This window comes from Quercus lobata, chromosome 3, assembly GCF_001633185.2.
Source record: "Quercus lobata isolate SW786 chromosome 3, ValleyOak3.0 Primary Assembly, whole genome shotgun sequence".
In the NCBI taxonomy this organism is placed as follows: domain Eukaryota; kingdom Viridiplantae; phylum Streptophyta; class Magnoliopsida; order Fagales; family Fagaceae; genus Quercus; species Quercus lobata.
In genome coordinates this window covers 66,825,939-66,838,999 of record NC_044906.1, presented here as the reverse complement: position 1 = coordinate 66,838,999, position 13,061 = coordinate 66,825,939, and the positions used below count along the sequence as shown (strand labels likewise).

The window sequence follows — 13,061 nt, the reverse complement described above, 5'->3', positions numbered from 1 at the left end:
TGACAGGGGAGAATAAAAGTGGTAGTTAGCTGACAGGGGATAATTCTTCATGCCAACCCAAAGCCTTACAAAATTTAGCTGCAGTTTAAAACTAAAACTTTATTTAATATTTTCGAGGTGAATTTTGATAAATGTATTATAGAATTATATTTTTTTTATATTCTCTATATTTGAATTTTTTTTTTTAAAAAGTAAAGATTAATAATTATATTATCAATAAATTATTTAAATTACAAGTTTTTGTAGTTTAAAATTATACATAAAATATAAATTTATAGATCATATAGTAAATAATGTCTGATTAACACAAAATTTGACATGTTTTATTAAGAGTATAAAGAATATACAACTCAACGATTAGATTTTTAATATATATATAATAATATTTATTTTATGAAGTAAGGTACAATCAATTTTGTAGTTAAATTTTGTCTAAAAACAAAACCGTTTATTATTGTTGATAGTGAAATGGATTTTAAGGCTAGATTAAACTTTAAGGTTAAAAAAAAAAAAAAATAGTTTATATTGTTTATAGCAAAATGAATTTTAAGGCTAGATCAAACTTCAAATGTTAAAATCCAAAGTAGTGTTTTTTTTATGGTTGTGGGGATCATTCAGTCGATAGGCCCATAGGATTCAGAATTGGTTGAGGATTGTTGGGCCAGTGGCCCATCCGAGGTCGTGCACCCGTCCGAGGACGCCATCCTCCTCGGCAGTATGCGTTCGAGGACGATCGCGTCCGAAGACGATCAGGACGTGGTATCACCACGATCAGACCTCAGAAGTAGGTCATCTCAAGGGGTAGAGTAGCCGACTAAAGATGAAAGAGATAAGGCCAACAAATATCTAAAACTATAGCTGCCTCCGCATTAATGACCTCTCAACCAACTCTCTGGCCGCATTAATGTGGAGGTGATACCTGAGCAGCAGGAAAGCAGCCTTACAGCTGCCCATAGGAAGTTCCAGGAGGCGCCAGATGGGACAGAAAGAAATCCCCCGGGCACAATCTACACGTGTTCGGTGAAGATGGATCGCGCAGGGGAGTATATAAACTAAAAGAGGAACATGGAGAAGGGGATCGAGAAAAAAAGGAGAACACACATAAAACTGAAGAGAAAGAAGGAAGAAGAGAGGGAGAGAGAGTAACACTAGGGATTTAAGAAAAGACGTTGATTATACCAACAAAAGAGAAGGAAAACATGGTATGGGCTTGAAAGAAAATTTCGGAGGTAGATACCACCGTTAATCTAGCTCTTTACACCCACGCTCTACAAATCATATTGTCTGGGCCTTTTACGTACGAACCCAATACTGTTTAGGTTCGTCACCAAATCGTGTCCTTACAATGGTTATGCCAAAAGTCTTAAAAGTTTAGTCATATTGTCTTATTTTTCTTCATAAGAGAATTCGAATTTAAATTTTCCTCCTTTATTTAATAAAATGAAAAAGTAATAGAAAAGAAGAAGATCGTAGAAAGAAATAAAATTCTTTACAGCCGAGCAAAATCAAGGCTAGACCTTGACGTCGACACCGAAATACGTGATCAAGGCTTAGACCTTATCTCTTACTACTCTCTTGTTTTGTTTTATCATTTGAAAAATTATTCTATATCAAATGATACAATATTAAAATTTAATATGTACAAAAATAACTATTCACTAACATATGTTTTCCAATTGTTAGTAGGATAGTTATTTTTTGTAGATATATTCATCATTTATTGAATTTTAATACTACTGATTTAGTATTATTTGATACAAAATACATTTTCACTTCAAAAATCTAGATTATATGAAGGATAAAAAAAAAACATTATTAGAATAAATAAATGCTCTCCTAAAAAAAATAAATAAAAAAGTTAAACATATCTGTTTAAAAGTTATTTTTAAAAACATTTTATGCATAGAAAAATAAAAAAAGTAAATAAATATTTTGATTATTTTTTATATTTTCATTAAAAATAAATTAAATCTTTACTAAACTTATTTATTAACAAATACTCTAAAAATACCCGTTAACATTACCCAAAATTTATTATAAAAAAGGTTCAAGACTTTACTTAAAGTCATCAACCTTAAAAATGGTCACTACAAAGTACAAACCATGTCCTAATGTTGCAAACAGCAAATGTTATTCATTGACCCATAGGATCCCCGCCGACTTGCACTAATTAAATCAGTTTTTAATGACAGATTTCTGTTCTACTTTTGTTTTTTGGATGAATTTTTCTGCTCTACGTAACGAAAGAGAAAAAGAAATTTACTTTGACTTATGACTATAAAACAGTCCCTCACACAAAAACTCTAGTTATGTATGTACACCTTGCATATCTACCGATTGATATATGATCTTACACACTACCTGATACACACAAGTCACAAATTTGGATGCAATAACTTGTGTTTACTAGTCATTTCTCGAATGTTCGTTAGTCTTACTCATCCTTTCTAAGAGATTGTATACTCTGTTTCTGCTGTATATACCATCTCTTTCGTAGCAAATGGATCCCACAGATATGTGGGACATAATTTTTTGTTTTCTTGAATGGTCTAGATCCTGTTACTGTATGTCAATGTCAACCTCAAATAGCTTGTCATGTTCAGCTCTGAGTCTAACATAGAAAGGTGCTACGCGAACATCCCAGAATCCTAACAGTAAGTCTTAGAATAGCTTGAGAGGAAAGGCGGGAGTGGGTTTGAGTTGAGTGTAGTTTAAGGCTGCGTTTGTTTTGACTTCAAACGATTTCCGGAAATCCTTTTACATCCTTTCATCTGTTTGGTTGCGCATGGAAATAGAGTTTTCTGGAAAATCATTTACTTTGACCGTAAAATTAAGACCTTTGACCCTTTGACCCGGAAATGAATGCAGGTTCTGTTTTACTTTCAAATCATAACCTTCAAATCATTTTCGGGCTCACAGAGAGAGAGAGAGAGAGAGAGAGAGAGAGAGATCGTGCCCCACCCCAGACGCGCCATCGAGTTCGCGCCGCTGTGATCATCGGCGCCGTCGTTCTCGACCCAAAGCTCATCGGCATCGTCGTTACTGATCTCGTTCTTGACCCAAAGCTCATCGGCACCGTCGTTACCGATCTCGTTCTCGTTCTTGACCCAAAGCTCATCGGCGTTGCCGATCTCGTCGTCTTGATCTCATTGCACCAATGATCTCGTCGTCTCGATCTCGTCGTTGTCTCTCTATCCTTGAAGTTTTCGATCATTCTCTCTTCCTCCCTCTCTCAGTTTGACCAAATTTGTATGAAGTTCAATGAATTGTTTTGAGCAGATTTTTGTTTCTTTAAAGTGTATATATTGAAATTTTTGTAATAAAATTTGTTTGGATGCTAAGAAAATGGTTGAGAAAATGTGAAAATTTTGTAGGAAAATAGCATTTTCAGAATGTTACCAAACACTGAAAATGGTTTTCTAATATAATTTTTAAAATACAACCAAACGCTAGAAAATATTTTCCTTTCCCGAAAATATTTGCACCTGAAAATATTTTACACCTGGAAAATATTTTACACTGAACCAAACGCAACCTAAGATCCGTTTGATTTGGTGGATTTTGGAAGGATGGAAAAATGAGAAGAGAAAAATAGAAAGAATATGATTTTTGAAGATGTTTGGTTGGAGAGATGAAATGAGGAAAAACTGGTAGAACCTGAGTCTATCAAAATGTTTTCTATCAAAATTGGAAAGAAAATTAAAAAGAAAACATGAAATTATTTTTCCGTCCAAGTGAAAACCAAAATACCCATGTGAAATGTACACATGGGTTTGGTCATTTTCCTTTTTTTTTTTTTCCTCCTTTTCTTTTTCTTTGGTTTTATTCTTATTTCTTCTTTAATTTGATTTTTGTCTTTTTCTAATACTTATTAGTCAGTATTTTTTTTTTTTCATCTTATTTACTTTTTTTATTTAATAGGCCTGATAATAAATTTATACAAACCACATTTTCTATCTTTTCATTTTTCTTCTCAACCAAATAATAAAAAATTTTCCATTCCTCTACTATTCCATCTCTCAACCAAACACAAATAAAAGAAATTAAAATATTTTCTATCCTCTCATTTTTTAACATTTTTTCCATTTTCTATGCTCTCGCTCTTCTATCCCTAATCAAACACCTTAAGTTACAACTGATATAACTTTAAGCATTGTTATATAAATTTAAAAAAAAAAAAAAAATTTGCTGAAGTTAAAAAAAAAAAAGTGATTGTAGAATGCATATTTAGATTTCTTAATAATATATAATGTCTTCGCATATTTTATATATATTTAAAAATTGTCACTTAATATATACTTGACACATATATACTATGGAGACGAGGATCCCAAATCTAATTTAAATGGATAGTTAATGTTATTTCCGAGGACGCACATCAAACATCAGGGACGAGCACTAGTTATGTGAGATGCATAAAGTTAAAACATCAAAAGGGAAAAAAAAGCAAACTTGGCACTGAATACAAGAAGGATGAAGAAAGAAGGGTATAGAAACCATTCCCTCCGCATTAAATACAAGACAACCACTATTCCGATTGCATTAATGAGAAAATGACCATGAATAGTAGTGGAACATCTAAGATTATAGTGTAAAGCTTGCTAGTATGTTACTAGTAAGATTCAGATAAGTTATAGCTGGATACAAAAGCAAGGAGAAGATTGAGATGAAGGGGGAGCCAAAAAAGAAAGAATAGAATCTATTCATCTGTAACTCAAACCTTGAACTAGACCCAAGCACCAACACTTGTATGTTTTCTTAACCAGTTCTTAAACTGTGAATTAATAAAAGAAGCATGATTTCTTATTCAATTCTATGACGTAAACCTTCTTAGTTCGTGCATTGGATATCATAAACAATTTAGACTTCCCATCTTTAAACAAATTTATTGTGATAGCAAATAGTAAAACCGTAATTTATTTCCATAAGTTGATTAATGCTTTTTCGCCTTACATATACCTTAACAAAAGGTATTTACATTTTTTTTAATTAAAAGAATTACAATACTAAAATGAAAGTGAAAATTAAAATAAGAAAGTTTATAGGATTAAGAAGTAAGAAAGTTAAAAAAAAAAAAAAAAAAAAAAAAAAAAAAAAAAAAAAAAAAACTAGATACGACAACACAATGAAATTAAATAGATTTGTTGAGATCTTACCTAATGAATTGTTACATTTCGGTGTATTTTTTACCAAACATTAGAATCCGTCCGATTTCTTTTTTTTTTTTTTTTTTAACAATACAAGTCATGCTCATTTCCAATGAGATTACGTCATGATTTGTTTTATTTAAACAATACAAGTCATGCTAGATTATGACATGACATGGAGCTTGGCAACATCGATAGGGTAAAAGAAACTGATTCAAGGAATGAATTCCCCAAGTAAAGAAAAAGACCCATGCGTTGGGTTCTTTATATATGCGTTGGGTTCTAATAATGTTGTTTATATTTTTTAGAAATACGTGTGAATAAAAAAGTGTGTAAAACTGTGTATAATGTTGTTTAAAAATTGAAAACATGTATTTAAACACATGTACCAAATGAGACTAGTAGAAAAAAAGAAATCTTTTTAAAAGTTTTGATTTCAGTTTTTACGACTGAGCTTTTAATTTTTACAATTTTTATCAGAAAAAACTAGGGTTTGGTTTCAATTTAATAGGCCTGTCTGATCAAAATTTTAAAATCATACCTATAATCTTCTAAAATACCCTTTTGCTTAAGTGTTTCTTATTAATACTTAATTTATTTATTATTTTTTTTTTTGGTGTTTAGGTTATTGAAATAAAGAAAAGTTAATGTTTTGAAAAGTGAGAAAAATAATACAAATAAAAAAATAAATAATATTTTAATTAAATAGAGTACAGGATAGAGAATTACATTAAGGTATTATGAAAAGTGGTTAGCTAATTTTTTTTTAAATAGATTTAAAAAAAATATATTTTTACTTGTGTGGAAGGGCATTAATTGTTTTTCCTTACTATGTATTTACTTGCTCATTCAACATTCACATTAATTATCATTTCTTTTCCGTCTTATATACCTTCTATTTGGAAGGGCATGGGCAGTTTATGTTTTTTTGAATTAAAAAATGGGGTCTTTAATGTGGACTCATTAACCTTATGTCACGACTCACGTGATGACAATGAGTGATACCACGTGTACCGTACCATCAGGATTTTGATAAGATCACTTGCTCACCAAGTGAAGCAATATGAGGATCCTTACACAGTTTATCCTTATTTATTAGAAGCTCATTCAATATACAGTGCAGTCTTAGCTGCGCCTCTCAAAAAAAGGAGAAATTATAGAGTCCTCTGGTGAACCACGTTATTTGTCCACCATTCCATTAAAAAACTTCAACTTGTTTAAAATTGCTGAGTCAGTAATTAATTTCTGTTTAAAAAAATTTTCTAACTAACAATTTTAAACAAGTTGAAGTTTTTTAGTGGAATAGTGGACCACGTCACTTGTCCATCATGTGGATATTATAATTTCTCCCAAAAAAAAAAAAAAGAAGCTCATTCAATATACAATGCAGTCTCATTCAATACACAATTTATTAGAAGCTCATTCAATATAAATAAGCTCATTCAATATACAGTGCAGTCTTAGCTACCCCTCTCAAAAAAAGAAGCTCATTTAATATTCACATTAATTATCTTATCTTTATGTGCTCTTTTATTACTATACATTTATTGTTTCTTGAATCTCTTAATCTCTCATTCAAGAAATAATATAGAGCATATAAAGTTTTAGGGAAATACTAATGAATGCCTTAGAGCAATGATTAACAATCCATTTAAAGAAAGTTTTTAGAAGAAAAAAAATTAATATTTTGACAGTTTTTTCCATTTCCTATAAAAGTGGTATTAAAACTTTCTTAAAATAGATTGTTAATCATTGCCCTAAGGGCACTCGTTGGCATGACCCCAAATTTTAATACCACTTAGAGCATTTGTTAATAGATAATTTTAGAAAAATTTTAATACAACTTTTATGGAAAATATAAAAATTTGTGAAAAAATCAATTACTTTTTTCTTTTCCCATTAAAAGTTTCTAAAAATAATTGCTAAACTAATACTCTTAGGGCATTTATTAATTTTTCCTATTTCGAAAATATAGAGCATTGTAACTCGTAAGGAGGAAAAAAGGAAAAATAAATTTTTTTTTTTTTGAGAATAAGGAAAAAAAAAATTAATGTGAATGCTGAATGAACAAGTAAATAGTAAAAAAAAATAATTAAGGGTCATGTTAATAGATGTGCTTAGGGCAATTGTTAATAAACTATAATAGAAAAATTTTGACATACTTTTCATAGCATAGAAAATATAGAAAATTGTCAACAATATTTATTGTTTTATCAATCTCCAAATAAAATGTTTCTAAAAATAGCTACTAAACCAAATAATTAATACTAAGAGCATTGGTTAACATTTCCCAATAATTAATGCCCTTCCACAATAATTTCCAAATAATAAGGCAAGAGGAAAAAAATAAAATTAATTAATGTGAATGCAAAATGAGCAAGTAAATAGTAAGGAAAAACAATTAATGCCCTTCCACAATAATTTCCATGTCTTATGTGGCACAGTGGCAGCATTCATATGAAGTTATGAACAAATTTCAATAAAAGTTCAAAACATCGGTTTTGATATATGGTAAGAAGCATAGATAAGATTCAAATCCTTGAATTATTCATATAAAAGAAAATTAAATTATTTATAAAAGAGGGAAATATTAACGGATGCCCTAAAGATATTGGTTTTTAGAAATTATTTTAAGAAACTTTTTATGGAAAAAGAACAAAAGCAATTAATTGTTTTGACAATTTTTTATATTTCCCATAAAAGTGGTGTTAAAATTTTTCTAAAATTATTTATTAACAATTGTCCTAAGGGCATCCGTTAATAGGACCCTCTATAAAAAGGGTCATGCTAACGGGTGCCTTTAGGACAATGGTTAACAATTTATTTTAGAAAAATTTTGACAACACGTTTATGAGAAATAGAAAAAACTATCAAAACATTAATTACTTTTGTTTTCTTTTCCCATAAAAAATTTCTTTAAATTAATTATTAACCACTGCTCTAAGATCATCCATTAACATTTCCCTAATAAAAAAACGAAAGTATAGATAAGATGCTAGCTAATTAATTATTGAGTAAAATGAGTTATTTTATGATCTCAACATTTACCACAATTATGTGGTAAATTAATTGTAATTACACTTTTACATGAATTCATCACATTTTGTTGGCCACCCTCAGTTTGCCAAAAGTATGTGGGTTTTGTTCCTGCGTTTTTGTTTTTTTTTTTTTTGTTCACGCGTTTTGGAGTATTGTGGTTATTGTTCATTGAACAGTAACCGTAAATGTTGACTTTCTGCGGTGAACAGTGCACGTATGTACTGTTCATGGACCCACAAATTATACTTTTCAGTAACTTTTTCATTAAAAATAGGTCCCACGGTACTATTCACACATTTAAAAATTATTTTGCTACAGTGTTTTCAGTTTTCAATTTTCAGTTTCAACAAAATAAGTTCTATCCAAACATATACAAAATTTACTGTAAAACAAGTTTCTCTGTAGCCTATAAATAAGGATAGTTAAGGAGAAACAACAATAACATAAAGAAATGGAGGAAACAGAGTATAGAGGTCACGTTGTGGTGATCCCATATCCAAGCCAGGGTCACATTAACCCTCTCCTCCAATTTGCAAAACGTTTAGCCTCAAAAGGGGTCAAGGCCACAATAGCTACAACTCGTTATACTCTCAAGTCCATTTGTACAGCAAACGTTGGTGTTGAGCCCATCTCCGATGGGTTTGATGAGAGTGGCTTTGCACAAGCAAAAAACGTGGACTTGTTCCTGAAGTCATTCAAGGCCAATGGCTCAAGAACTCTATCTGAACTCATCCAAAAGTTTCAAGACTCTGGTTCTCCTGTGAGTTGTGTTGTGTATGATTCATTTTTGCCATGGGCTCTTGATGTTGCTAAGCAACATGGCATTTATGGAGCACCATTCTTTACCAATTCAGCCACTGTATCCCACATATTCTGTCTCATACACCATGGCAAACTTTCGTTGCCATTGAAACTTGAAACTACACCACTAATCATTCCTGGCCTACCTCCATTGAACTTCCCTGACCTACCAAGTTTTCTTAAGTTGCCAGAAAGTTATCCAGCATACTTGGCAATGAAATTAAGTCAGTTTTCCAACTTGGACATGGCTGATTGGATATTTAGTAACACTTTCGAAGAATTAGAAGCCGAGGTATGTGACTAACATCACCATTATCAATTATCATGTTAACTTACAGATATTTTACCATCAATTCAATGTAGTCATTCTTCTCACTAGCATAGAAGTAGCATGAAAGAACAGAATTTTACAGTATATACTTCTTTTATTTGTACACAAGTTTTTTTGTTTTCTTAGAAACCATCACACACAAGAAAAACAAAAAGGGGTTCTAACAAGTTAATATTGGATATTGTCTTATTTAATATATATTTTATAATATTATTGGTATTAGGTAAATATTTACCTAGCAAAATATATATATATATATATATTTACCTACCAAAAAAAAAAAAATTTGTTTACCATAAAATGACCCTTTCTTTTTCTTATTATACGCTTACTAAAACAAAAAATTTTCGTGTTTTATGTTTGAGTAGGAAGCGAGAAGCATATCAAAGCTCTGGCCAGCAAAGTTGATCGGACCAATGGTCCCAGCGGCTTACTTAGATGGTCGGATTGAAGATGACAAAGGATATGGAGCAAGTCTATGGGAGCCTTTTAGTGATGATTGCATCAAATGGCTAGAAACAAAGCCACCTAAGACAGTAGTGTATGTCTCTTTTGGAAGCATGGTCTCCTTGACATTAGAAGAAATGGAAGAAATTGTATGGGGCTTGAAGGAGAGTGGCTTGCATTTCCTGTGGGTTGTAAAAGAATCTGAGCAAGATAAATTGCCTGATGGGTTTGTGGACTCAACAAAAGAAAAGGGTTTGATTGTGTCATGGTGCAACCAACTAGAAATACTGGAAAACCAAGCCATTGGTTGCTTTGTAACACACTGTGGGTGGAACTCAACACTAGAAGGGTTGAGCCTTGGGGTACCTATGGTGGGAGTGCCAAAGTGGGCTGACCAATTGACAGATGCAAAGTTTGTGGAGGAGATTTGGGGTGTGGGGCTAAGAGCCAAGGAGGATGATAAGGGAGTTGTGAGAAAAGAAGAGCTTGTAATGTGTTTGAAGGAAGTGATGGAAGGAGAGAGGAGCCAGCAGATTAAGAAGAATGCTAGTAAATGGAGGGAGTTGGCTAAGAAAGCAGTCAGTGAAGGAGGGAGCTCTGACAAGAATATCAATGAATTTGTTCAGCATTTGGTACAAAAGGATAGGCAATGAACTTTTCTAATAGTTACCATTTGGTGTAGTTTAGATTGACCTTCCTAGCAATTATGCAATTGTGTGTGTGTGTGTGTTTTTTTTTTTTTTGGAGAAATTATGCAATTGTGTTTTATTGTGTGGAAGTGAGGAGGCATTGGTTAGATGAATCGTCTTTTGCAATATGAGAATTTAATATAATTATAAGATTTACAATATGAGAATCTAATATAACTATAAGATTCACATGCTATGAAAAAAACTAATACATATGTTGAATGTATAAAATAAATTATTAGTGATTGCGTGCGAATGGTCATGTGAATTTGTTTTAGTTAGGTCAACGTGTGTCTTGTTTTCCCAGTCCTGTCATTGTTTTGTTAGATTCGTTTCATTGGAATGTAATTTAAATGGGAATTCTTTCATATAGTCCCTGTTTAGCTAATGAAGAATTACTAATGAAATTCTTTTTCCCCGTACATTCTTTAATATTTTCATTTTTGCATAAAAGGTTTTCTTTTATTTTTATTTTTTTGGAATAAATTCAACAGTTATAAGAGGAGAATGGAGCATTTGAACTTGAATGTTTTCGTTGAAAACAAGTGCTAGTTAAGTTAGAAGCTGTGTATGTGATATTAGGGAAAGCAAAATAGTTTATTAAGATAGGAAAGGTAAGCAAGAGGTTGGCAAAGGAAAAGTGAGTTGAGTTGGGAGTTTCAACTTTGAACAACAGCTAGAGTGGCTCTTTTCTTTTTCTGAAAGCATATCCAGCCGAGATGCTAATTTAGTTCCCTGGATCAGCTATCATTAATGATCACTCAAAGAAAGTCACTTAAAAATTCATTTGAAACAATAATAAACCATGGTCAAATTTTCCGGAAGTTATGGACAGCTATTGAGACTATAAGTGTAGAACGTGATACACAATTACAAGGGGCGGCAACCTCTCTTTCCAAAAGTTATCAATCAGCAACAATGAAGGGATATAAGTTTACATTCAGAACATTAGAAAGTGTCTGGATGAGTTTATTTTACCGACATATTTAATTTAAAAGATTAACTGTTTAAATGTACAGTCGTACTTTTTTTTTTTCGACATATTTTTTCTTATTGATGTATTAACATTCTCATTTGAATATAACCAAATCATCTCAACCAATTTTTTTTCATCTTTTCATCAATAATTGTAACCCATATCTTTAAGGTGTTTTACTCATTTTGAGTTCTATATTTTCATGCATTTCCATTTATTTATCTTAACATTCTCATTTTAGCTATACTCATTTTATTAATATGTTACTTCCTAACAATCTAACAAACCATAGAGCATAGTTGGTCTTATAGCAATTTTATAAAATTTTACATTTTACTCAATAAATATTCTATAATTATGCAATACTCTTGATATGCTTCTCTACTTCATCCACCTTACTTTTATTCTATGATTCACATTCTCTTTGATCTCTTCATCTTTATGAATTATTAATCTAGGATATCGAAAGCTATCATTCTTATATATTTCTTGATTATTCAGTCTCATAGCCTTTTCATCTTTGTTTCGACATTTACCAAACTTTTATTTCATGTACTTTGTTCTAGTCCTACATAGTCAAAAAGCCTTTAGATTCTAGAGTTTCTCTCCAAATTTCTAACTTAGAATTAACAAGGTTTTCAGACTCAGACCGTTCATTGAATCGTAAAAGGGAGAGGTTCAAGGTTTTTGATGTCGAACCGAGATCGAACTAGGGTCGAACCGTGATAATGTTATAATTAATTTAATAATTATTTTAAATATATATAAAAATATTAAATTAGTAAAAAATAGAAAAATTAACTAAAATAGTCCAATTAAAACTATAAATCCATATTTTAACTATGTCTAATATATCCATCTATAGCCCAAATATGAAATATCTATCCAATAATAATAATAACCATTTTTTTATAAAAAGAAAATTAAAAGCATCAGATTGTCTTTCCAATTTCCACTTTCCAATGCCCACGTGACCAGCTATCTAGCTCACATTCACAAACCTAAAAAAGCACTAAAAACAAAAGTAAATGAAATTAAAAGAAGAGATAAAAAAGCAATACAAAAAAAAGCAGATGAAGAAAGAATTGTTATGTTATATCTATAATATTTTTCGAAATATTTTCACAAGAATTACATCAAAATCTTATGTAGAAAGTTGTTACTAGTTCTAATTTGAACCCACTACTAATTTTTTTTTTTACTCACCAGTATTAGCTAATAACAATCTATTACTTAAAATTTATTGTGAAAATATTGTGGTAGAGGGATAAAGACCACCACACATTTTCATACGGACCCAATTTATTACTCAACTCATAACCTCACATTTACTTCACAATTATCACATTCACATATTCACATCAGAGAAAAGAGAAGAGAGAGAGAGGAGAATCTGAAGCACCGATGGAGATCGAGGTGCACAAATCGAAGGCCAGCGATATTGAGGTCGTTGAAAGGACAAAGCTGATGGAGATCGGCATTCACCATGCATCACTACCTCGTCCGCCGCCCCACCGCCGTTCATCCTCCTCCCCACCACCAGAATGGGTCAAATCAACTTGTTTGCCTTTTTTTTTTTTTTTTTTTTTTTTTTTTTTTTTTCATATTTGCTTGATCTGATTCAACTTTAT

At 31.2% G+C, this 13,061-nt stretch overlaps 1 protein-coding gene across 2 annotated transcripts; it reads left to right on the top strand.

Moving 5' to 3' along the window:
* Positions 1 to 8,628: 8,628 nt before the first annotated feature.
* On the top strand, positions 8,629 to 10,548 carry LOC115982979 (UDP-glycosyltransferase 74B1-like). 2 transcript variants are annotated; one of them, XR_004089802.1, is made up of 3 exons: positions 8,629 to 9,279; positions 9,687 to 10,468; positions 10,515 to 10,548. XR_004089802.1 is itself a non-coding variant. In XM_031105748.1 (2 exons), exons 1-2 carry the CDS (start codon positions 8,638 to 8,640, stop codon positions 10,416 to 10,418), a joined length of 1,374 nt encoding a protein of 457 aa, XP_030961608.1. In that variant the 5' UTR covers positions 8,629 to 8,637; the 3' UTR covers positions 10,419 to 10,502. The 2 variants fall into 2 exon arrangements, 1 of the variants encoding a protein (XP_030961608.1); XM_031105748.1 differs by lacking the exon at positions 10,515 to 10,548 and having other exon boundaries at positions 9,687 to 10,502.
* The last annotated feature ends 2,513 nt before the right edge of the window (positions 10,549 to 13,061 follow it).